The 27,373-nt window shown below is 45.6% G+C and overlaps 1 protein-coding gene across 1 annotated transcript in view; it reads right to left on the bottom strand.

Annotated features, from left to right (window-relative positions):
* The window catches only part of LOC121557104 (uncharacterized protein C16orf52 homolog B), a 38,217-nt gene extending 18,108 nt beyond the window's left edge, over positions 1–20,109 (bottom strand). The window contains exon 1 of the mRNA XM_041870973.2: positions 19,070–20,109. Within this exon, the coding sequence (XP_041726907.1) occupies positions 19,070–19,175 (106 nt within the window). The 5' untranslated portion in view covers positions 19,176–20,109. The remainder of the gene's footprint in view (positions 1–19,069) is intronic.
* Positions 20,110–27,373: the final 7,264 nt, after the last annotated feature.

Below are 27,373 nucleotides of genomic sequence, written 5' to 3'. Positions count from 1 at the left end.
CAATAACCAAAATAGATTTTTGTTAAACTCAAGATGCCATGGCTGACACCACATTCTTTCTTTGAATCTTAATGCTGCAATATGTAACTTCTTGGGCGACCCCCACCAAATTCATATAGAAATGTGAGTTATACAGTGGGGAAAAAAAGTATTTAGTCAGCCACCAATTGTGCAAGTTCTCCCACTTAAAAAGATGAGAGAGGCCTGTAATTTTCATCATAGGTACACGTCAACTATGACAGACAAATTGAGAAAAAAAAATCCAGAAAATCACATTGTATGATTTTTAATGAATTTATTTGCAAATTATGGTGGAAAATAAGTATTTGGTCACCTACAAACAAGCAAGATTTCTGGCTCTCACAGACCTGTAACTTCTTATTTAAGAGGCTCCTCTGTCCTCCACTCGTTACCTGTATTAATGGCACCTGTTTGAACTTGTTATCAGTATAAAAGACACCTGTCCACAACCTCAAACAGTCACACTCCAAACTCCACTATGGCCAAGACCAAAGAGCTGTCAAAGGACACCAGAAACAGAATTGTAGACCTGCACCAGGCTGGGAAGACTGAATCTGCAATAGGTAAGCAGCTTGGTTTGAAGAAATCAACTGTGGGAGCAATTATTAGGAAATGGAAGACATACAAGACCACTGATAATCTCCCTCGATCTGGGGCTCCACGCAAGATCTCACCCCGTGGGTCAAAATGATCACAAGAACGGTGAGCAAAAATCCCAGAACCACACGGGGGGACCTAGTGAATGACCGGCAGAGAGCTGGGACCAAAGTAACAAAGCCTACCATCAGTAACACTACGCCGCCAGGGACTCAAATCCTGCAGTGGCAGACGTGTCCCCTGCTTAAGCCAGTACATGTCCAGGCCCGTCTGAAGTTTGCTAGAGTGCATTTGGATGATCCAGAAGAGGATTGGGAGAATGTCATATGGTCAGATGAAACCAAAATATAACTTTTTGGTAAAAACTCAACTCGTCGTGTTTGGAGGACAAAGAATGCTGGGTTCCATCCAAAGAACACCATACCTACTGTGAAGCATGGGGGTGGAAACATCATGCTTTGGGGCTGTTTTTCTGCAAAGGGACCAGGACGACTGATCCGTGTAAAGGAAAGAATGAATGGGGCCATGTTTTGTGAGATTTTGAGTGAAAATCTCCTTCCATCAGCAAGGGCATTGATGATGAAACGTGGCTGGGTCTTTCAGCATGACAATGATCCCAAATACACCGCCTGGGCAACGAAGGAGTGGCTTCGTAAGAAGCATTTCAAGGTCCTGGAGTGGCCTAGCCAGTCTCCAGATCTCAACCCCATAGAAAACCTTTGGAGGGAGTTGAAAGTCCGTGTTGCCCAGCGACAGCCCCAAAACATCACTGCTCTAGAGGAGATCTGCATGAAAGAATGGGCCAAAATACCAGCAACAGTGTGTGAAAACCTTGTGAAGAGTTACAGAAAACGTTTGACCTGTGTCATTGCCAACAAAGGGTATATAACAAAGTATTGAGAAACTTTTGTTATTGACCAAATACTTATTTTCCACCATAATTTGCAAATAAATTCATAAAAAATCCTACAATGTGATTTTCTGGATTTTTTTTCTCATTTTGTCTGTCATAGTTGACGTGTACCTATGATGAAAATTACAGGCCTCTCTCATCTTTTTAAGTGGGAGAACTTGCACAATTGGTGGCTGACTAAATACTTTTTTTCCCCACTGTAGGTTGGTCATTTACATTGAAAACAAGTCTAAGAAGCGGTATATTTGTTCTATGTGCGCTATTTCAATACTTCTTGTTCTTAAGTTTCATTTTTGTGTCTTTTACTTTCGGTTTTGTACACCAGCTTCAAACAGCTGAAAATACAATATTTTTGGTTATGGAAACGATACAGTTTTTCACAGCGGTTTAGATGGTACAATGATTCTCTACACTATACTTGCTTGTTTTGTCACAAACTGAAATTAGGCAAACTATTTGAATTTTAGCAACCAGGAAATGAAGGAGCGATTTCTGCATAGTGCATCTTTAATTCTGAGCATATATTTACCAGTTTTTGGAAAACGTGGTCGCATAAAAACCTGAGGGATATTTCACAGTAATTCTGTTACAAAAGTTTGCATCTGCACAGTTCTTACACTAAATTCGTTTTTGTACATTTATTTGTGGAAATTGTTAAAAGTAGTCCATGTGCATAGAGTTGTATTGTTTGTTACAGTGAGGGAAAAAAGTATTTGATCCCCTGCTGATTTTGTACGTTTGCCCACTGACAAAGAAATGATCAGTCTATAATTTTAATGGTAGGTTTATTTGAACAGTGAGAGACAGAATAACAAAAAAATCCAGAAAAACGCATGTCAAAAATGTTATAAATTGATTTGCATTTTAATGAGGGAAATAAGTATTTGACCCCCTCTCAATCAGAAAGATTTCTGGCTCCCAGGTGTCTTTTATACAGGTAACGAGCTGAGATTAGGAGCACACTCTTAAAGGGAGTGCTCCTAATCTCAGCTTGTTACCTGTATAAAAGACACCTGTCCACAGAAGCAATCAATCAATCAGATTCCAAACTCTCCACCATGGCCAAGACCAAAGAGCTCTCCAAGGATGTCAGGGACAAGATTGTAGAACTACACAAGGCTGGAATGGGCTACAATACCATCGCCAAGCAGCTTGGTGAGAAGGTGACAACACTTGGTGCGATTATTCGCAAATGGAAGAAACACAAAATAACTGTCAATCTCCCTCGGCCTGGGGCTCCATGCAAGATCTCACCTCGTGGAGTTGCAATGATCATGAGAACAGTGAGGAATCAGCCCAGAACTACACGGGAGGATTTTGTCAATGATCTCAAGGCAGCTGGGACCATAGTCACCAAGAAAACAATTGGTAACACACTACGCCGTGAAGGACTGAAATCCTGCAGCGCCCGCAAGATCCCCCTGCTCAAGAAAGCACAAATACAGGGCCGTCTGAAGTTTGCCAATGAACATATGAATGATTCAGAGGAGAACTGGGTGAAAGTGTTGTGGTCAGATGAGATCAAAATGGAGCTCTTTGGCATCAACTCAACTCGCCGTGTTTGGAGGAGGAGGAATGCTGCCTATGACCCCAAGAACACCATCCCCACCGTCAAACATGGAGGTGGAAACATTATCCTAAGGGGGCAGGACAACTTCACCGCATCAAAGGGACGATGGACGGGGCCATGTACCGTCAAATCTTGGGTGAGAATCTCCTTCCCTCAGCCAGGGCATTGAAAATGGGTCGTGGATGGGTATTCCAGCATGACAATGACCCAAAACACACGGCCAAGGCAACAAAGGAGTGGCTCAAGAAGAAGCACATTAAGGTCCTGGAGTGGCCTAGCCAGTCTCCAGACCTTAATCCCATAGAAAATCTGTGGAGGGAGATGAAGGTTCGAGTTGCCAAACGTCAGCCTCGAAACCTTAATGACTTGGAGAAAATCTGCAAAGAGGAGTGGAACAAAATCCCTCCTGAGATGTGTGCAAACCTGGTGGCCAACTACAAGAAACGTCTGACCTCTGTGATTGCCAACAAGGGTTTTGCCACCAAGTACTAAGTCATGTTTTGCAGAGGGGTCAAATACTTATTTCCCTCATTAAAATGCAAATCAATTTATAACATTTTTGACATGCGTTTTTCTTTGTTGTTATTCTGTCTCTCACTGTTCAAATAAACCTACCATTAAAATTATAGACTGATTATGTCTTTGTCAGTGGGAAAACGTACAAAATCAGCAGGGGATCAAATACTTTTTTCCCTCACTGTAACAAACAATACAACTCTATGCACATGGACTACTTTTAACAATTTCCACAAATAAATGTACAAAAACGAACTTTGAAAATCAATGGTTTTTGTTTGGCATACATTTTAAAGTGAATAAAACGTATTCAAATTGTAATTCCGTTACTGCGGAATTGCCCCTTTAATCTGTCTGTGACTCAATGCCTGCTAGGAGCTCCTCTCTGCAGCCTACAGGGTCCAATTATGTCAGAGGAGGCTGAGGCTGTTGCTCTGTCACACACACACACACGGACGCACATGAATGCAACCGATTTTAATAGTTATTCTCACACACAGGTGCACGTACACACAGCAACAATTATAAATAATTCTCCAATCGCAGGCACGCGCATACACTGCATCCGGATGTTTGTCTTGACACCTCAGCATTCCCTGTATAATGTGTCAGTTCATTAAGAAGCAGAGGCTGTGAAAAAGTCTAAAATGCTGCTAGCTAATCGCTACTATATCTTTCATCTCACTTCTCCCATCAGACATAGTACAGTATTTCTCCCTTTGATTTATCTACCAAACACACACCTTCCTGTCCTCTCTTTTCCTACTTAACTTTCTCTCACTTCAAATTGAAGAGGTTTCTTTCTCTCCCCATCTCCAGTTGAGAGTTTCTTCCCTGATCTTGAAGTCAGTCAGTAAGTATGCACATCTGTTGGTCTGGAACACGGAGGAGAGGAGATAATATCTAGCCTATGGCGGAGAGTCTACTGGAGCCATCTATCACTGATCAGACACACACAGAGGATTTATAGCCTCTGGACTGAGCCATGATGACGTCTGCCAGAGATAGACTAGCTCATGAGCACACACATACACTTGTAAAGTCACGTAGGCCACTCACACACACACACACACACACACACACACACACACACACACACACACACACACACACACCACGATCTGATCAGACCACTGAGGAGAACCATAGGAGAGACACTAAATCAGTGTGTGTTCGTCTTCATTGGGATTTCTACCCGAGTAAGCAAAATGGTATCATATTATGCATGAAAGGTTTAGATGGTAGGCTCCTGTAGTCTTTTTTCATGAAAGGTGGGCTCGGTTATGAAGAGTGGGTTTTACTACCACCTTTACCTTCATCTTACCAGGTAGGCTATCGACAACACATTCTCTTTTACAACAACTTGGAAAAACATGTTTAAAACGTGTTGCAAGACATGATGGGAAAGATGTTTAAAACGATGATAAAATACATATTGGTGGTCCAACAGCGGAGATGCTGAAAGACAGATTGGCCTGGGAATCTCCTCTTGCACTGGGGCAGGGCGGGTCTCCTCTACTCTGGTATCCCACAGCGAGCCAAACAGTCCACTGGCCATCAGTCCAGAGGAAATCCTGTCCCCTTTATAACAGCAAGCAGGCCAGCATAACACAGCCTCTACAATAACAACCAAACACAGCCTCAACCCTTCCCTAACCACACGTACAAACACTATGTAGGCCTATGCTCCTCTGGTGGATAATGCTTTCATGTGCTAGATTCTAGAATCAACATATTCTAGATTCTAGAATCAACATATTCTAGAATCAACATATTCTAGAATCAACATATTCTAGATTCTAGAATCAACATATTCTAGATTCTAGAATCAACAAATTCTAGAATCAACATATTCTACAATTCTAAAAATTGTAAAATAGGCTACATCCAAGAATTACAACATTCTAGAAGGCCTTGCCTTGTGCAGTCTGCACTGGGGCCATATCTTGAGAACGTGTTCTTGTCAACCAGAAGAAGTCAGAACTACTCAGCCTTTAGAGTAAAGAAAGGAGGTGGTCAGAGCGAGGCAGACTAAAATGGCACCTGGAACGCACACTAGAGCCTATTTCTGAAGTGAAGTAGGCCATATATTCCTGCCTGGGTACTGTAACCTTGAACCTGTCTGAGGACGGGAAGTGTGTGTGTGAGTGTGTGGAACATTAGCGGGCTCTGATAGCACTAATAGTCTTGTTTTATGGCCATTTCCCCCTGGATCCTCCAGCCTCCTGCTGATTCACTCGCTCTCAGTGGAATTCCTGCCTTACAACAGGCAGGCACGTCATGGCACACACACCACTGGACACGACACACACACATGGCATGTAAAAACATGGTAATCCGACACAAATTACACAAACGTACACATACACATACACCCACCCGTGAGACTACACTACACATATGGATAAATAAACCTGGAATCTAAAATGAAAAGTGTGCGCAATGGAGCGACGCCTCATTTCCCCCCAGCACAGAGCAGAGTCGAGCAGAGCTGGCTCAGGCTGGTGAAGGGTACAGCAAGACTCACCACTGCTGCTGCTGCGTACAGAGACAGACATCCAGATACACACACTGAGCACAACAACCAGTAACACACACAGACGCTCTCTCACACACTGTCCCACACAGTCATACACCCTCCCTGTGTGTTCACTCTTCCCTGTCATGTCTGTTTTTTCATCATCTTCTGTTTCTCTCCGCCCCTCTCTGTGTCCCTGCATGTGTTCTATTGATCCCCGTCCCCTCCCTCTGTATTCTCTCCGTCCTGACGTCTCACTGTTTATCACAGCTTCTCTATATGTTTGTTCCTTCTTTCCCTCCATCCGTATTCACTCTTCTCTGAGTGAGATCACTGTTTCTCACCCCCTCCCTCTATCTCCATTTCTTTCTTTCTCTCTTTTCTTTTCATTAGATCTCTGCTTCTCGCCCAGTCTGTGTCTCAATGAGAGGAAATGAGGGCTGTGTGAGTTGGTCCTGATCATGGGAGAGCATGACAATGCTGTCATTAGTGTAGGTGCAGAGAGGTGTTAGCTACTGTTAGCCAGACAGCAGGCAGCACTGGAGGGATGAGTCAAGCAGGACGCCTCTAAACTCTGGTGGGTGGAAGTATGGAGGAGGAGGCGGCCGGCAGCCACTGCAGGTTGTAACAGCCTGGCCGTGTTTGTACTTACATCACAGGGCTGCAGGGGAAGGGATACTGTAGTGTTGACTGTCCCCAGACACAAAACGCAAGTAGACTACACACACCCACACACACAAATACAGTGGCTTGCGAAAGTATTCATCCCCCTTGGCATTTTTCCTATTTTGTTGCCTTACAACCTGGAATTAAAATGGATTTTTGGGGGGTTTATATCATTTGATTTACACAACATGCCAACTACTTTGAAGATGCAAAATAGTTTTTATTGTGAAACAAACAATAAATAAGACAAGAAAACAGAAAACTTGAGCGTGCATAACTATTCACCCCCCCCCCCAAAGTCAATACTTTGTAGAGCCACCTTTTGCAGCAATTACAGCTGCAAATCTCTTGGGGTATGTCTCTATAAGCTTGGCGCATCTTGACACTGGGATATTTGCCCATTCTTCAAGGCAAAACTGCTCCAGCTCCTTCAAGTTGGATGGGTTCCGCTGGTGTACAGCAAACTTTAACTCATACCACAGATTCTCAATTGGATTGAGGTCTGGGCTTTGACTAGGCCATTCCAAGACATTTCAATGTCTCCCCTTAAACCACTCGAGTGTTGCTTTGGCAGTATGCTTAGGGTCATTGTCCTGCTGGAAGGTGAACCTCCGTCCCAGTCTCAAATCTCTGGAAGACTGAAACATTTCCCTGTATTTAGCGTCATCCATCATTCCTTCAATTCTGACCAGTTTCCCAGTTCCTGCCGATGAAAAACATCCCCACAGCATGATGCTAGCACCACCATGCTTCACTGTGGGGATGGTGTTCTTGGGGTGATGAGAGGTGTTGGGTTTGCGCCAGACATAGCATTTTCCTTGATGTCCAAAAAGCTCAATTTTAGTCTCATCTGACCAGAGTACCTTCTTCCATATGTTTGGGGAGTCTCCCACATGCCTTTTGGCGAACACCAAATGTGTTTGCTTATTTTTTTTCACTCTTCCGTAAAGCCCAGCTCTGTGGAGTGTACGTCTTGAAGTGGTCCTATAGACAGATACTCCAATCTCCGCTGTGGAGCTTTGCAGCTCCTTCAGGGTTATCTTTGGTGTCTTCGTTGCCTCTCTGATTAATGCCCTCCTTGCCTGGTCCGTGAGTTTTGGTGAGCGGCCCTCTCTTGGCAGGTTTGTTGTGGTGCCTTATTCTTTCAATTTTTTAATAATGGATTTAAATGGTGCTCCGTGGGATGTTCAAAGTTTCTGATATTTTTTTATAATCCAACCCTGATCTGTACTTCTCCACAACTTTGTCCCTGACCTGTTTGGAGAGCTCCTTGGTCTTCATGGTGCCGCTTGCTTGGTGGTGCCCCTTACTTAGTGGTGTTGCAGACTCTGGGGCCTTTCAGAACAGGTGTATATATACTGAGATCAATTGACAGATCATGTGACACTTAGATTGCACACAGGTGGACTTTATTTAACTGATTATGTGACTTCTGAAAGTAATTGGTTGCATCGGATCTTATTTAGGGGCTTCATAGCAAAGGGGGTGAATACACTTTTCCGTTATTTATGTTAGATTTTTTTTTAAACAAGTTATTCACCAATTTGGACTATTTTGTGTATGTCCATTACATGAAATCCAAATAAAAATCAATTTAAATTACAGGTTGTAATGCAACAAAATAGGAAAACGCCAAGGGGGATGAATAATATTGCAAGGCACTGTACAGACTACATAGCTACACACACAGGTAAAGACACGCATACAAACATTCCAGAGACGTACAGTATACAAACAACACACACACTAACTGGTCTGCATATTCAATATCCGTACACAAACAAACACTACATACAGTCTATAAAAAGGTGGACTTCAAAAGGTAGGAAAACACATAGCCAAGGTCTGAAGTTAGTTACCACTGCATAAGTTTAGAAAAAACAACGTTTCCAGAAGACAAGTTTCTTCATATTCGTTCCATGAAAAAAGGACAGACGCTTACATACACAGTTTTACTGAACACAACAACATAAAAGCACTTGTTAAAGGAGAGGGCAGGAAGCTGGTAGTATACTTTTCAACAGCCAAGCACTTCTCTCTCCCTCTAGTTCCTCATGCCCTGACCATGTACTAAAACAGGATGCCGCCCAGTCAGTGCAGACAAAGATGGTGGAGGAGTATTCTGCTCTCTGGTACAGCCGGTACAGAGAAACAGGTGATGTTATTGTGGCTGTTGATACTAGCATGGCCACCTCCAACTGGCTCGTTCAATCTCTCTGCACTCCCCTGCAACTCTTCCCTGGGCAGGGTGTTGAAAATGTGTTCTCAGTTAACGTATCTGGTAAAGTAAGGGTTAATGATAAAATATGAACTTGCTACATTCACACATACAGTCTACAGTTTGTCCACTGTAACTGTGCTTGCTCTACTAAAACAAGGCTAACCAAGACAGTTATCCAAACCTTAGGTCCCAATAGCACGCAAGGAAGCAACAGGCTATACAACGACGAGGCAAATTTAAGAGCTATTTCCAGATGTACGCTTTTAAATATCACATTTTAAACAACAACAAAAACAATTTCCTCAATTATTCCTCGGCGCAAAGGTTGTTTCATTCAACTATCAGAACAGAACATTTTCACAGCAGTGGGAGGGCTTGGCACCGCTTGCTGGCTTTGCAATTTAGAAGTAGAGCAGAAATTACTCTAAAAACAGCCACCGACATGACCTATCGCTGAGAGAGACAATCAGCCCTCCATGTAAACACACCGATGAATAGAACAGAAGAGGGAGAGAGAAAGAGACAGATAAATCATTTTCTCCCTTCACAGCTGTAACACACATACTGTACACACAATCAAACACAGAATTTATACACGCCATGACGGCCTTGCTGGCTGTTTTCTCTTTTCTGAAAATGTCACGACTATCACCTCGTGGTCTTCTTCTATGGTGGACTTTGTTCTCTCTCATAGCTCACGTCAAAGCTTCTCCTCCACTGTGTTTTCAGGGTGATGTTGTGCCACTCGGTTCTAGGCATGGATCTGTGGAATGGCAGTGTTAATCCAATGTCTTTATGCCTCTTAGAATCTCTGAGCAGCGTGAAAATACAGAGAGAATCTGAAAAATGTTCAAATCTGTTGTCTTATCAATATGTGTTGTGTGTGTTCGTATCACCAATAGTAGCGCTCGACTCTTGCTATGAAAAAAGGACTTGGGCAGGAGTATACAGTAAACTGTTTCACGTAAGTGTCACTAATATCCCTTTCACATAGGATTTACAGTGTAATTTTACATGTAATTTTTTTGCAATGTTTATATGACCCCCTTTCAAACATGCCCATTTTTACCACATTCTTGCCGGCATAAGCCTTTTACATGTATATATCCCTAGCGCATGCCGGCACAGGTGACGAGTGGGAGTAGGGGTGTGCAGATGTTTGTGGGTGTCTATTTTAATAAAATTGCTGTCATCTAACAAAAAAGTTATATTTTGAAACAGAAGATAGCCCTATTTGGTAAAAGACCAAGTCAATATTATGGCAAGAACAGCTAAAAAAATCAAAGACAAACAAATGTCCATCATTACTTTAAGACATGAAGGTCAGTCAATACGGAACATTTCAAGAACTGAACGTTTCTTCAAGTGCAGTCGCAAAAACCATCAAGCGCTATGATGAAACTGGCTCTCATGAGGACCGCCACAGGAATGGAAGACCCAGAGTTACCTCTGCTGCAGAGGATAAGTTCATTAGAGTTACCAGCCTCAGAAATTGCAGCCCAAATAAATGCTTCACAGAGTTCATGTAACATACACATCTCAACATCAACTGTTCAGAGGAGACTGTGTGAATCAGGCCTTCATGGTCGAATTGCTGCAAAGAAACCACTACTAAAGGCCACCAATAAGAAGAAGAGACTTGCTTGGGCCAAGAAACACGAGCAGTGGACATTAGACCGGTGGAAATGTGTCCTTTGGTCTGGAGTCCAAATTTGAGATTTTTGGTTCCAACCGCCGTGTCTTTGTGAGAAGCGGTGTGGGTGAACGGATGATCTCCGCATGTGTATTTCCCACCGTAAAGCATGAAGGAGGTGGTGTTATGGTGTGGGGGTGCTTTGCTGGTGACACTGTCTGTGATTTATTTAGTATTCAAGGCACACATAACCAGCATGGCTACCACAGCATTCTGCAACGATACGCCTCCCATCTGGTTTGGGCTTAGTGGGACTATCATTTGTTTTTCAACAGGACAATGACCCATCACACCTCCAGGCTGTGTAACGGCTATTTTACCAAGAAGGCGAGTGATGGAGTGCTGCATCAGATGACCTGGCCTCCACATACTACATGATTCCATACGTGTTATGTTATAGTTTTGATGTCTTCACTATTATCCTACAATGTAGAAAATAGTATAAATAAAGAAAAACCCTTGAATGAGTAGGTGTTCTAAAACTTTTAACCGGTAGTGTAAGTATTCACACCCCTGAGTCAATACATGTTAGAATCAACTTTGGCAGCGATTACAGCTGAGAGTCTTTCTGGGTAAGTCTATAAGAGCTTTGCACACCTGGATTGCATAATATTTCCACATTCTTTTTTAAATTCTTCAAGCTCTGTCAAGTTGGTTGTTGATCATTGCTAGACAGTCATTTTCAAGTCTTGTCATAGATTTAAGCCGATTTAATTCAAAACTGTAACTCAGCCACTCAGGAACATTAAATGTCATCTTGGTAAGCAACTCCAGTGTATATTTGGCCTTGTGTTTTAAGTTATTGTCCTGCTGAAAGGTGAATTTGTCTCCCAGTGCCTGTTGGAAAGCAGACAACCAGGTTTTACTTTAGGATTTTGCCTATGCTTAGCTCTATTCCGTTTATTTTTATCCCCAAAAAATCCCTAGTTTTTGACGATGAAAAGCATACCCATAACATGATGCAGTCACCGCCATGCTTGAAAATATGAAGTGACGTGTTGTGTTGGATTTGTCCCAAACATAACACTTTGCATTCAGGACATTAAGTTAATTTCTTTGCCACATTTTTGGCAGTTTAACTTTAGTGCCTTGTTGCAAACAGGATGCATGTTTTGGAATATTTGTATTCTGTACAGGCTACCTTCTTTTCACTCTGTCATTTAGGTTAGTATTGTGGAGTTACTACAATGTTGTTAATCCATCCTCAGGTTTCTCTTATCACAGCCATTAAACTCTGTAACAGTTTTAAAGTCACCATTGGCCTCACGGTAAATTCCCTGAAAGGTTTGGGTGTAAGTGACTGGGTGTATTGATATACCATCCAAAGTGTAATTCATAACTTCACCATGCTCAAAGGGATATTCAATGTCTGCTTTTTTTTTTTTTTTACCCATCTACTAATCAGTGCCCTAACCTCACTGGTCTTTGTGGTTGAATCTGTGTTTAAAATTCACTGCTCGACTGAGGGATCTTACAGATAATTGTATGTGTGGGGTACAGAGATTAGGTAGTCATTTAAAAATCATGTTAAACACTATTATTGCACACAGAGTCCATGCAATTTATGTGACTCATGCACATTTTTACTCCTGAACTTATTTAGGCTTGCCATAACAAAGGGGTTGAATACATAAAGACTCAAGACATTTCATTTTTTATTAATTTGTCCATTTCTAAAAACATAATTCCACTTTGACATTATGGAGTATGGTATGTAGGCCAGTGACACAAAATCTCAATGTAATCTATTTTAAATTCAGGCTGTAACACAAAATGTGGAAAAAGTCAACCGGTGTGAATACTTTCTCTAGGCCCTGTATGTGCTTTAGAAAACCTTAGAATCTGCTCTTTCCGAACATGTAAAGAAATACAAAATCTGACCTGGATGAACCGCTGTAGGATGATTTGAAAAGAAACTATATAATTTTATGCACGCTTTCTTTTTTTCCTACCCTGACTCTGCTTTGTTAGGGAGCAGGTGTAGGCTGTTACATTTCAAGTATCTTCATCATGATACCGATAGAAAAATAATAGCAATCTATATTTTCAAAAGCATACGCAAACAGAGATTCAGATAAATAATGTCCCCACGCTTGTTTCAAAGCAGCGCGATGGCGCTGTCCCAATCAAAACGGTGCTGAAATTATAATCTAGTTGACCACGCTTTTTGTCTTGGATAGAAATGTATAGAAGAAGACACAATATGCTTACTGCATGAAATGATAGTCCTATGTATTTCTGACAGCTGGAAGGCGAAGCGAGGATCTCATAATTAAGTCTAGTTGTAGGATAACATGGTGAGAGATGGCATATCGCATTTGCTAATCAGTCAAGAAAACAAAATAACACCAAACATTGAACCGTGACCCTTTTTAATCTCATTGTCTCTCCCTGTGTGTGCGTCTATTTTCATTCAGATGGTGACAGAGACACTCTGAAGACAACAGGATCTGCAGGAGGGCAGAGGGCTGCGGGCAGATTCACAGTTGTCTCTGTGACACTGCCACTGCCAGTAATAATGGGCTTTGTGTAGAAGCCCAGGCAGGAAATTAACTTAGCTGTGATTGCCTGGGAACTGGGGGCGTAACACAGAGGTGAGGACATGGTCTTTTCAGCTGGAGAGCCAACATTTCTCCTCCTTTTGTGCCAGTGGTTGTCGTGGTCCCCAAGCGCCTCTGTGTTGTCCTGGGCCATGTAGTCAGGATTGGAGAAACTCCAGGCTCTACTTATGACTTATTCACCTACAGGCTTTTCAATTGGTCTTGTTCAACAACAAATCTATAATGTTATCTCCTTCGTTAGAATCATCTTTAGCCGTGACCAAAGACAGGTGTACAGTAACCCATTTAGGAAACACTGCTGTGGCATTGTGTTGAGTGAGGAGACTCAACCCTTCTTCTGTATATTATACGCTCAAGGTATCGGACTCAAGGTTCGAATTACAGGGGTGCCTAGAGCTGCCAAGCTCTCCCGTAGCAAATTAAGGCACCGTAATAAGGGCACCACCCCAAGAGTCAATGAGTAGCTCAAAATCTAAACCCTGGTTCCATTAACGCTAAAACAGATAACTGATGTAGGTACAGCTAACTTAATTAGAAGGTTAAAAAATCTGACCTAAGATCAGTTTCTATGGGCAACCTCTTCATTCATCCCTACTAATTGGCCTGGGTGGCATGTCTGTTTCTCTACGCTTTGACCTTAGAGAGACGCCATGAGGAGGTCCTCAGCCACTGATCCCAAATCAGGTTTGCCTTTTGTCTTTATATAGTAATGGTTCAGATTTACGGGTGGGGTAGGGTCATCTGATCCTAGATCTGAGCTTAGGGGCAAGTTCCGCAAGGATTGTGTCTGGGTGACATTTCACCCCGATCCATAATTCCCCGCGTTGAGGAATGTGTGTGGGTAACACACAAAGGGTGCATTTCAATAGTCTAAAGCAGGGGTGTCAAACTCATTTTAGCTCAGGGGCCACATGGAGGAAAATCTATTCCCAAGTGGGCCGGACCGGAAAAATCATGGTATATATATAACTTAAAAACAACAACTTCAGATTGTTTTCTTTGTTTTAATACGATCAACATACAACATAAAGCTGGAGCCTGAGGACAGTGTCCAAAATAGTACAAGCACATCATCACTATTAATCATAAAACACGTCAAGTTTATTTGAAAATTCTAAAGAAAAAACACACAATGCCTCAGTGATTAACAGAACTGTTTCACAGATCACAGAACTATATCAGGGGGTCATTTCTCAGGCAGAAATGTAGATAAAAAGAATGAAATCCTGTTCCCCAAACAAGTGCAAGAACCACAGAGTCAAGAATAGGTTAAATATACAAATAAAATAAAATCAATTAAAAACAATAGCACATCAACATAATAACATAAAGCCGGAGCCTGAGGACAGTGTCCAAAAGCACAACATCACTATTAATCATAAAACACCTCAAGTTATTTGAAAGTTCTGAGGACAAAGAACACACAAACACACAATGCCTCAGTGATTCACAGAAGTATATCACAGATCACAGAACTATATCAGGGTGTCTCATGTAGCACTTTAAGTGGGGTTGCATAGTTTATTTGACTCCTGATACCTGGCATCTTTTAGCTTTCACCAGCGCATCAATATCAGGCGTCACATCCTGAGTGGCAGCCAACTTCAGGATGTGATTCAAGTGCTTGTGCGTGAGCCTTGAGCGCAGTTTTGTTTTATTTATGCTCATTACAGAGAAAACTTGCTCACAAAGATATGTGGTTCCAAACATATGACGGCGCACCATCTGTAGCCAGGCTGACAGCGCGGGACCAGTCCACTCCGACCCTGTCCAGCGCGCCGACGAGTGCGGTAAAAATATCAGCTGCTGTCGTTGTATCTGTCATCGGCACCAACTCCACGAACTCCTCGTGACGGTCAATGTGTCATCAACTCCGCGGATGAAAATGGCCAGTTGTGCAACATCTGTAATGTCCGTGCTTTCATCAATTGCAACCGAAAACGCAATAAATGACTTTACTTTTTGCTTCAACTGGCTGTCCAAATCCACTGAAAGATCGGAAATCCTGTCTGCAACTGTGTTTCTTGTCAGGCTGATATTTACAAAAGCCTGACGCTTTTCAGGGCACACAATCTCAGCTGCCTTCATCATGCATGTTTTTACAAATTCACCCTCACTAAATGGTTTTGAAGCCACTGCGATTTCATTAGCAATGAGGTAGCTAGCTTTCACTGCAGCTTCACTGATGTCTCGGCTGTGAGTAAACACAGACTTGACCTACTTGCTCTGCCCCGGTATAAACAGTTTGCTTGCTTAACACAATTGCTATTGCGCCATCCAGTGGACGCAATTGGAACAGCAGTTTATTTTATTGAAAAATTGCCGCGCATTTTTATACTTTACAAAATCATCTCGCGGGCCGGATTAAACCCGTTTGCGGGCCTGATCCGGCCCGCGGGCCGGACGTTTGACACCCCTGGTCTAAAGTGACCAATTCTGCTGGTCTCCTCTACCTCATCTTTACTGAGAGCACTGGCTAGGTCAGGGTTTCCCAAACTAGGGGTCGCGACCCCATGTGCGGTCGCCTGATTTGAAAATGGGGTCGCAAGAGAAAATGTGTGCTTGGTTCATAGAACCAGGGTTACGTCATTAACCTAGATGCGGTTTTAATAAACAGAGCGGTTTATGTTTTCTTCCTAGTAATGTGGCTCTTTCTTTTGAATGGTTTAAGCTACTAAATATTATGACCCTGTCACTAAAAGATAAGACTCTCAGGAACACTTACGTACGGTTTCCCTGTACTATGCCCACAAGCCGTTAGAACCGAGTGGACAAGACCAAGCACTAAATCCAACTGTGGGTAAAGAACATCATCAATGACAATGTTCTTTTCTACACAGAAGATCATACAACATTATTGCCTGATGATCTTCTGAACTTCCCAATACCTTTGATGCATTTCAGTCACTTCATACTGTCATAGCCCAGATTAAAAAAGTAAACAATGGCAACTTGTTTGTGTTCTTTTTTTTTTACATGGTGGGGTCGCAATTATTATTATTTTTATATCAAAATGGGGTCACAGGCCAAAGAAGTTTGGGACCCTCTGGGCTAGGTTAAAGCCATATGGGAAGACAGCCATCCAGGAATTCACCTGTTCAATGCAGGTCGAGGATAGGAGACGAGGAGAGGAAGCCACTTTAGACTATTGAGATACACCCACTGTAGCCTTGCCAGCATCAGCAGGAGATGAAGAGAGAGATTCCACCCTGTCAAACATTTACGTCTTCCATGGACAAACAGGTAGAATCATATCTGTCCATCACTTAGTAATGAACCTGCCTTCTCTGAAGAGTAATCAAATGACTAACAATTACAGAGATATTTGGTATTAGCAAATATGATGATTTAATGCTTTGCTAAATTTCATGTCTGTGCATCTTTATACATTCAGTCTCATAAATTACATTCAGATGACTTAATCAAAACCAAGACTGATGACAGAGCTCTTTGCTTGTTACTGTTTTTTTCATGTTAAAATCTTTCTACTATAGCAATGTTGTTTGGGGCAAATAGCGCATAGCCTATTTGTTACTTGTACTGGCATTATAGATGTGAGGCTATGTTAGGCCAATTATGCCAGTATAAATAGAGAACAGAAGGAAAAAATTTGACAAAACAAACTGCATTTGTATGTTTGCAGTCTGTATGCTTTTCCTTCACTTGTTGTAAGCCATCCAAAAATAATCAGCCCAACAAATAACATTATCACTTTTGTTGGGAGTGTAAGATCTAAAATGATCTTCCAGACTGTGGTGAGCAATTAGGCTAACCACTATCCCTATAAAAACATCACAATCAAACCATGATGACAGTGGTAAACTCTTCTGTTGTGTCACAAAGGCCAACCCTGACCAAAAGACTTGTTCTGCGATCCATTAAAAGACTGCCAATGTGCTGGCGATTTTCTTCTCTATATTGAGTTACTTCTATAAGGAATTGGACTGATAACGCATAATGCCCGCAACCTGTCACAAAACCAGGAGGTCATGATGAAAGGCACAGGAAACCAAAGGCAGACTTTGTAACTGTAAATCCCTGGGTGAGAGGGGAGAGAGGCGGGATGTTAAGAACGGTCTTTCCATCTCATAAACACAGCCCAACAAAAGAACCACCATCATCATCAAAGAAACAGCAGGGGAGACTGGGGAGAGGAAGTGAGAGCAGTGGGAGATATGAGAGGCTGGTCGTTTGCACCACTCTACTAAAACCAGCAGCCGAACCAAAACAAACCCTTTTGGCCATGCAGCCGGACGCACAAATGAGAGGTTTCCATTCAATTGCAGCCAGAGTTGCACTTGGAAACTCTAATAAATTGTCCAGGATTAAAACATTATATAATTGGAATTGGTTATGACATTGTTTCCCCTATATTCATTTAGCAGTGGTGGCCCACCACTGTTAATTGTTGCCACGACTGCAAAAAATGTTGTTGTCTATATATATATTTCTGCTGAGACTCGCTTTTAAATGGATAGTCGTTGGCTCAATGACTGGAAGTCTATGGGAACAGCTTGCATGTCATTGCCCTAACACTACCCTTGCCACCACTGCTGAACAGAAATCCTAGGGGAAACACTGTATGATGTGTGGTATGCAATGCATGCAACCCTACACTTACCAGCACTTTTGCTGTGGTAGGCTAATTGCAGGTGTGAACGTTATCAACAAAGCAGGAGTGAGGCAGATGGCACAGCCTACTACTACCAGGAATAGGTTACTGAGGCCATTGCTGAGTAGGCATACAATGTTATTTACTGTCTAACATGAGTTAGCTACTCTTCATTTCCAGTAAGGGTGTCAATATCGCCAAGTAGTTTTTGAAGCCAAAACATGAATGTTATTGTCATAGAAGGCTTATTTGAGTTGAGGCTTACTGTCTGATTGAAAGATAAAGACAGTGAACACACATGATAAACAGTGTTTTGAAAACATCCATCCCTTTTCTTCTTAGAAAATAGGGCAATGCAACATTTAGCCAAACAAATCGCTTCTGCTGCAGCAGCTGACAAGCTACACCGGTTTCACATTGGTGGATGAACCCTCCCTGACCCAGTTCTTACTATAAGCCATCATTGTCGTGGGGGGGACAAAGAAGAGCATCAGCCTATCAATGGCATGTGGATCTGTTTTGAGGATTGTCAACAGAAAAATACCAACTGGTATTTGGTAGGCAAGCGGGAAGCCTGTATTCAACACTTGTTACAGTTGATCAAGTCTGTCGATTGACCCATATGATTGACCTCGAAGTGGTCACTGACGTAGCTACTACAAAAATGTGAATTGCTCCGATGACAGATCAATCTTCTAAATAAACAACTGCGGCCAAGAAATTACTGAGTAGTGCTTCTTGAGTAGTGCAAATATGAATATTACAACACTACCCTTACGTAAACGAGTGAAGTAGAGAATAGAACATATATCAAATAATTTCTGTGTGTCCCCAATATATCAGCAATAAAATATTATATAGGCCTAAAATCATATCTACATGTGATATATAAATTATATGTTTATTATGCATCACTATTTTGGATTAGTAGCCCAGTGTTTCAAATCACAGAGGAACATAGAACAAACAGAGTTGCATAGGGTAAAATATTCCTCTGCGGATATGTAAACATTGCTAGAGGGTGGATTATGAATGCAGCAGCAGGTAAAGGCTTCAATTAATATATAACGTATAGCCCTACAATCTGCAAAGGGGAATCATTGCATCAGTAATGCTGTAACATTAAAATGAAAATACAGTGGTCAATGTCAAAGATAAGAGTTAAATAATTCCCATATTACCTGCAGATTCGCCTGTGTTGATCCAGTCGGGGTTTGCAATACTTGCGATGGCAAAGATATCCGCTGCCAGAAACAGACATCCTGATATAATTGTTAATTTATCCATATTTGCAGCTAAAGTCTGGGTGCTTTAAATTAGTAGATATGAAAGACGTGGCTTCGAGTTCCAGGTAAGACCAAGGAGTTTAATCCTCAGAGATACCGTTTTTAGATATCCGTTTACGTTAGATAGTTATCAGTCCACCTCACCCTCTTCAAATGAGACTCAACTGGTTTGGAGGTTCAGCCGGTCATTATTCCTTTGGACATCGCAGCAACAGCAAATCAACAAACCTTACATATGGCTAAAAACGGAGAAAAAAAATCACATCTCAAACGACAATCTTTTCGCCCCGAATATTCCTCCGATAAAGCAAGAGGAGCTCGGGCAACGTGAGGGCCCAAGTCTCCAGCCGCTTGTGTTCTCGCTCGGATCCGCACGGTAGCAGCAGCAGCATTTGGTTATTGCGACTAGCAGGATAGCTAGCCACCTAGTTAGCTATTTCCCACATTCTGACTCCGTGTGCCGAACAACAACCCAGAGAGGGTGCTTGACGGCCGAACCCCCATTTGAATAAGTACTTTAAACCATTTTACGAACAAAACTCCGCCAGACAGAGGTGCTAAATAATCTAAGAATGCTGTGCCTTCAATATGTCCTTGTTTTCAGCGAAGCTCTAAGGTTAGCTAGCCGTCAGTAAAACGAGAACCCATCCTCCCTCTTGCTTATTCATGCCGCCTTCTTCTCCGCTGGTGGAATGGCATCTGTAAAGAGTCCGCTAGCTAGCAAGCTCTGGCGCCGACATAGCGAAGTAGGAACCAAGGCAGCTCGAGCAGATTCGGTGGCTTTCGCAGAATCTTTATATGGAAATACGATATTAATAAAGCCGCTCCGAACAGTGAAGGAAAGGTTGTGGTTATGCTTTCCCCGGTTACCCCACTAACGTTAGCTCTGCCCCATATCAAGCGAACACTGTCCCTCACGCAGTGCGTTCCACAGATACAACATCCCACTCACACACACACACACTTTCAGTGGGCATCCGCTCTCGTCTCGCGAGATCGTTGGGGTGAGGGGACGTTTCAGCCAGATGGGACCATGCAGAGGAGGTAGATGAGACCAATCATTTAGAAGGACATGACGTTCATGAAACCGTTTATTATTCTCATCAGAGGAAGAAGTAACGCCTTTCCTTTTAACACTCAAAGGCTCCTTATCCCATGTTAGAATAAGTGTCCATTCTACCAGATAAAAGTGGTGCCCAAGATAGGAGTGATCGTCGTCTGTAGCTCAACTGGTAGAGCACGGCGCTTGTAACGCCAAGGTAGTGGGTTCGATCCCCGGGACCACCCATACACAAAAATGTATGCACGCATGACTGTAAGTCGCTTTGGATAAAAGCGTCTGCTAAATGGTATATTATTGTAGCGACCCGCACAGACAGCTGTGTGTTATGTGTTAGGCTAGTAGATGGTTGTGTTGTACCTACCAGTTCGCGGGGTCCGACATGTCAATCAACCTGCTATCTGCCAATCACGGGAATGCCTGGAATGTTCTGATGCCGGGCATCTTGGCGGAGTGGCGTGGAGGGGGGTTGGGCAGGGGGATGGAGCATTGGAAGTTAAGACCAGGTTTAGCCTTTGTTCTCTCTCTTTTTACGTCTGGGCTTCACAAGAGAAGGTCGCGATTGGCTTGTGGGTTATCTTTCATTTATTTGGCGTGGGCTACGGCCAAACAGTAGCCTGTGTAAAGTTGGTTTAATAAACCGTCCATTCGTAAACTCAATCCTCTGTCTGGACAGTTGTTCTTTTATGATCTAGTCAGGTCATTACATTGGTGTCAGAAGTAAAAACGTTGATAAAAGTTAGCCAGCTAGCTAGCTGACTTCTGTGGCTAGCTACCGTAGGTGAGAACGGGGGTTGAAGATGCTTTGAGGGAATCCGAAAGTGAAGGTGGAGGTAGGGGACGATTATGGCCAAGGAGGTGCGTGTGCATGGACGTCGGGGGTTCTGGCTGAGGAGATCGCCAGGGCATCGGAGCCCAGAGGCCGCTTGAGGGAGGACGTTAGAGTGATGGCGGCTGAAGCGGGCATGAGTGCTTCGTCGACTGTGTTTCGCGCAGATTCTGGTGGGCGGACCGAAGGGGTGACGTCGACGCGGCGGGACGAGGAATCTGGGGCTCAGGATGTAAACAAACATGGCGGCGCCCAGTTCCCGGCTGCGTCCGTATCCGTTAAGACCCCAAAGTATTCCGGTAAGGCGGATTGGGAAGCTTTTCATGCTCAGTTTGAACTGTTAGCTCATTTTAGGGGGTGGTCGGATGAAGATAGGGCACTGCAGTTGGCTTTATGCCTCACGGATGAAGCTCTGGCCTGTTTGATATTGATTAGCCCCGAGGACAGACGTGATTATGGTGCTTTAGTGGGAGCACTGAGGAGGCACTATGGACAGTGTGTACAGCCCGGGCTACTGCGCTCCGAACTGAGTAATAGACGCAGGCAGCCTGGAGAGCCTCTACGGGTGCTAGCTAATGACATTGAGAGCCTCTCTCGGCGGGCATATGCTCACATGCCCCCCTCCGTGCAGAGCGAGCTAGCACGGGACCAGTTCATACAGGCGCTCTCTCCTACGGAGCTGCGCATACAGACCCAGCTGGCTCATCCTGAGTCATTGCAGGTAGCCTTGGAGATGTCTTTGGAGAGGGAGCTGGTGTGGGCTGGGGCTTCAGCTGGGGCTTTGGTGGGGGTGCAGGGAGACAGACCCTCTGTGCGAGCTGGGGGCAGAGCAGCCCGGAGCCGGAAAAGCCTGCATGGGTGGCTGAAATGACAGAACTCATTCGTGCTGTGTCGCTACAGGCGGCACGAAACACACGCCCTGGTCCCAGGGTCTGCTGGGGTTGTGGCCAGCCAGGCCATCTGCGCCGAGATTGCCCCATGTCCCCAGAGCTCAGGGAAATCGGCTCGGGGTCCGCATAAACCGGGTAGTGCGGACCCCTGGCTTTCTATCCCAACCACCATCTTCTTCAGGAGGAGCCCACCGGCACAGACGGGGAAGCAAGGCTCCACTTCCCCCAGAAGCAGACGAGGGCAAGCGGATGGAGCCTGTTGTTGTGGTGGGCCGGACCTGTGTTGGGGACTTTTGTCATGTCCCTGTCACTGTGGAGGGGGTGCCCTGCTCCGCCCTGGTGGACACTGGGTCCACAGTAACCCTGGTGAGGCCAGATATTGTGCCAGGTTGGACTCAGTGTGAGCCTACAACTGTGCAGCTCCGCACAGTCACAGGTGAGCTGGCACCCATGAAAGGGAAGGGAATAATGACTCTGACAGTAGGGGGCAGGACTGTGCGTCATCCTGTGTGGGTGGCGGCTGTGCAGGACCCTTGTATCCTGGGGTTGGACTTTCTTAGGAGCACAGGCTGCCAGTTAGACCTAAATAGGGGCACACTGAGCTTCCAGGGAGGGCCGGAGGTCACCATGGCCCCTAATGTCACATTCACTCAACCCAACAAACCCTTTACTCCAACAGTTAAAGCAGCAGAGACTCATGGCTGCCCCCCTCCCCCCACATCTGGGTGTGACTTTTCCCCAGCCCCCTGTCACCTACGGCGTTGCGTTACATTCCCCCAGCTACCTCCACGACACAGTCCTCTGTGAGCCCGGGCCGCGCCCCCCAGCCCAGCTACCCCAGATGGGAGGGGAGAGGACACTGTCTGCAGTGAGGGAGATATGGGGGAGGAACTGTGTTGGTCTTGACCCCGAGCAGCAGAAACGGTTGAGGCAGTTGCTGTTTGAATTCAGAGACAGCTTTGCACTGAGTGAGGAAGAGGTGGGTCAGACTCATCTGGTGCAGCATGAGATCGACACAGGTGATGCTCGACCTATCAAGATGCGTCCCCGCCGTATCCCGCTGGCACGCCAGGAGGCGGCAGACAAGGCTGTGTTGGAGATGCAGCGGGCAGACTTCATTGAGCCCTCAGACAGCCCCTGGGCGGCGCCAGTCGTCATGGTTCCGAAGAAGGGGGGCAAGCTGAGGTTCTGTGCGGACTACAGGCGGCTGAATGAGGTAACCAGGAAGGACTCATACCCCATACCACGTATCGATGAGTCGCTGGACCTGGTTAGGGGTCCTCCTGGTTCTCCTCACTAGACCTCCGCAGTGGCTACTGGCAGGTGCCCCTCTCCCCAGAGGCCAGAGCCAAAACTGCGTTCTCCACTAACAGAGGACACTGGCAGTTCAAGGTCCTGTGCTTTGGCCTGTGCAACGCTCCAGCTACTTTTGAGCGTTTGATGGACAGGGTGCTGGATGGCATCCCCCGACAGCAGTGTCTGGTATACCTCGATGACATCCTGGCCCATGGCAGCTCCTTCCAGTCAGCCCTGGGGGCGCTACGGTGTGTGCTGGAGAGGGTGGCTGCCGCAGGTCTGAAGCTCCACCCCGAGAAGTGCCACTTCATGAGGAGAGAGGTGTCCTTCTTGGGCCACCGAGTGGGGAAGGAGGGGATCAGCACCATGGAGGACAAGGTAGCGGCTGTCAGAGACTGGCCCACCCCCACCGACCAGCGTCAGCTGAAGAGCTTCCTGGGCCTGGCCTCGTACTACAGGAGGTTTGTACGGGGCTTCTCAAGCGTTGCTGCTCCACTGAACCGCCTGCTGCCGAAAGACAAGGCTTTCACTTGGACAGTGGAGTGTGAGGAGGCGTTCAACACCCTCAAACGTGCACTGATCGAGGCCCCCGTGCTCGCCCCCCCTGACCTCACATTGCCCTTTATCCTGGACACAGACGCGAGCAATGTGGGCATGGGTGGGGTGCTGGCCCAGGTGGGGCCAGAGGGGGAGAGAGCGGTGGCGTACTTCAGCAAAACATTTGACAAACATGAGCGCCGCTACTGTGTCACCCGGCGGGAGCTCTTGGCTGTTGTGGCTTCCGTCAAACACTTCAAGTACTACCTGGGTGGTCTGCCCTTTACTGTAAGGACTGACCACTCTGCTCTCCAGTGGCTCATGTCTTTCAGAGAGCCAGAGGGGCAGGTGGCACGCTGGTTGGAGGAGAACTCAGCCGTATGACTTCACGGTGGTGCACAGGGCAGGGGCACGCCACTCCAACGCCGACGCCATGTCCCGTCGGCCCTGTACTGCAGACGGCTGCCGCCACTGTGAACGGAGAGAGGGACGGGAGAGAGAGCTGTGTGCAGAGGAGGGGGTCTGTGCCACAGTGTGTCGGGCGAGCGGGCCTGTCTGCTGTGAGCTGCAGACTGTCGACGTGGCTGAGAAGGGGCAGCAGCAGGGACGGGACACAGACCTACAGCCAGTGCTACAGTGGGTAGAGGCGCAGGTGAGGCCACCATGGGAAGAGGTGACAGCGCTCTCACTCGCGACCAAAGGGTTGTGGTCAAAGTTTGAGCGACTGCGGCTGGCTGATGGCGTGTTACAGCGGGCATGGAAGGAGTCAGCTACGGGGGAGGAGAGGTGGCAGGTGGTGGTCCCAAAAGCATTGCGGGAGGCTGTGCTCCAGAGTACTCATGGGGGGGTGGGGACTGGACACTTTGGGGTCACAAAAACACTGCGCCGCCTCCGTCAGGGCTTTTACTGGGGGCAGCACAAGAGGGATGTGGAAGACTTTTGCCGCCGCTGTGACAACTGCACAGCGAGAAAGGGCCCCCCAGGCCGCTCTCATGCTCAGCTCCAACAGTTCCCAGTGGGGGCTCCCATGGAGAGGGTGGGAGTGGATGTAGTTGGGCCATCCCCCACCACAGACAGTGGAAACCGCTGGGTGCTCACGGCCATGGACTATTTCACAAAATGGCCCGAGGCCTATGCTCTGCCTGACCAGGAGGCAGAGACCATCGTCGACGCCCTGACAGCGGGGATGTTCAGCAGGTTTGTAGCTGCAGAGTCCATCCACAGCGACCAAGGCAGAAACTTTGAGTCCCGTGTGTTCGCCACCATGTGTGAGAGGCTGGGTATGCACAAGACCCGCACTACTCCTCTCCATCCTCAAAGTGATGGCCTTGTGGAGCGCTTCAACAAAACGCTTGGACAGCAGCTGGCCATCGTCTCTTCCAAACACCAGCGTGACTGGGACAAGCACCTGCCTATGGTCCTCATGGCATGCCGCTCCGCTGTCCAAGACTCCACCTCCTGCACGCCTGCCCTCCTCATGCTGGGGAGAGAGATCCGTACCCCTGCGGAGATGGCGTTTGGTCGGCCCCTGGATAGCCCTCATGTTTCCCCAGGGCCGGAGTATGCCCGGAGACTCCAGGACCGCCTGGAGACAGCCCACACCTTCGCCAGAGAGCAGCTGCTGAATGCAGGTGTGAGGCAGAAGAGGAACTATGACGTGCACACCCGGGGAAGGCACTTTGTGGCTGGGGAGCTGGTCTGGGTCTACAGCCCGCTAAGGAAAAAAAGGCAGATGCCCCAAGTTGGACAGTCACTGGGAGGGACCCTGCAGTGTCCTGGAGAGGGTAGGGGAGGTTGTTTACCGGGTGCAGCTTCCTCCCAGGGGGGAGAAAGGTGACACTGCACCGGGACAGGTTAGCCCCATATAGAGGGGCCTCTTCTCCTCAAACCCCAGGAACCCCCACAATTCCCCTCTCTGGCAATGACATTCTCCAGGCACCCACCCCCCAGGTGCCGCAGACAAGGCTCCAGACAGCCCACTCCCCCTGTGTCACCGCGTGGTTCCCCAGAGCCACGGACTGTATTACCCGTTCCCGCTTCCTTGTCCCCCATGTCCTTGCCTTCATCCCCTGGTTCCCAGAGGGGCACTCTGCGGCCATCACAGCCACGCAGGCAAAGGAGACCTCCGGGTCGCTTCAGAGACTTTGTTTGTTCCCTCGGGGACGAGGGACTTTGTGGTGGGGGCTGTGTAGCGACCCGCACAGACAGCTGTGTGTTATGTGTTAGGCTAGTAGATGGTTGTGTTGTACCTACCAGTACCCAGTGTTCGCGGGGTCCGACATGTCAATCAACCTGCTATCTGCCAATCACGGGAATGCCTGGAATGTTCTGATGCCGGGCATCCTGGCGGTTGGCGGAGTGGCGTGGAGGGGGGTTGGGCAGGGGGATGGAGCATTGGAAGTTAAGACCAGGTTTAGCCTTTGTTCTCTCTCTTTTTACGTCTGGGCTTCACAAGAGAAGGTCGCGATTGGCTTGTGGGTTATCTTTCATTTATTTGGCGTGGGCTACGGCCAAACAGTAGCCTGTGTAAAGTTGGTTTAATAAACCGTCCATTCGTAAACTCAATCCTCTGTCTGGACAGTTGTTCTTTTATGATCTAGTCAGGTCATTACATTATTATTATTTTTTTACGGGGGTGAAAAAAACTACAATCTGAAATGTTTGTATGATGACCTTTTGGTGACACATTTTTTCCAACAAAGGCATTTGTAGATGCCTTAGTTCATTCTCACAGACACATGCTGTAGTTTCATGGTCAAAGCAAATCCTCTGATCTAACAAGGGAGTGTGCAAAGTAGCAGTACTTTGCTTGTCAGCGCTTTCCACTATTTCCATTAGAGCAGCAAAGCAATCAGCAGAAAGTAACCACCCACCCACTCAACACAGCAGTCTCAGCAATGTGAGTCTTCACACTGGGCACAGACGTCAGTTTAACGTCTAGTTTTGATGTACATTTGGTTGAGTTGTCAACTAACGTGAATTCAATGTGAAATCAACCAAAAATGTCACCGTCATTGAATTTAGGTTAAAAGTTGGGTGAAAAATACGAAATACCTTTAAGTTGATGACTTTTTGCAAATCCAATCAGTTTTCCACAACGTCATCCCATTTAATTTTTTGGTTGAAATAACGTGGAAACAACGTTGATTCAACCAGTTTTTGCCCAATGGGTTTCTGCTTTGGAGATAATATATAGATCACCCAGTCCTCATATCATATTGCTTGCCTGTATGATCTAAGCTTTTACAGCACACGGCCCTAAATTGACACTAGAATATGCAGGAGACCCAACTTTTTAAAAAAAACTTTAAGAAAAATTATATCCCTTAGTTATTAATGCTGTGTGTTCATATTCACTCAATTGTAGGTCCCACCGGCTGACCAGTCATAATGACATGAACACGCATTCTAATAGTGTAAGAGGTCCTTAGTTGACAGTGTGTTATATGTGAAAATGTGATTGTATTATAAATTGTATTAATGTTTAAGGACTCTTGGAAGATTAGTCCAAATGAGGACTAAAAGAGATCCTAACAAAATAAAATACAATCTATACCCATTTGAAGAGAAAACAGTTATTAATTTGA

Source organism: Coregonus clupeaformis, unplaced genomic scaffold (assembly GCF_020615455.1).
Source record: "Coregonus clupeaformis isolate EN_2021a unplaced genomic scaffold, ASM2061545v1 scaf0145, whole genome shotgun sequence".
Taxonomy (NCBI): domain Eukaryota; kingdom Metazoa; phylum Chordata; class Actinopteri; order Salmoniformes; family Salmonidae; genus Coregonus; species Coregonus clupeaformis.
This window is presented reverse-complemented; position numbering and strand designations above follow the sequence as displayed.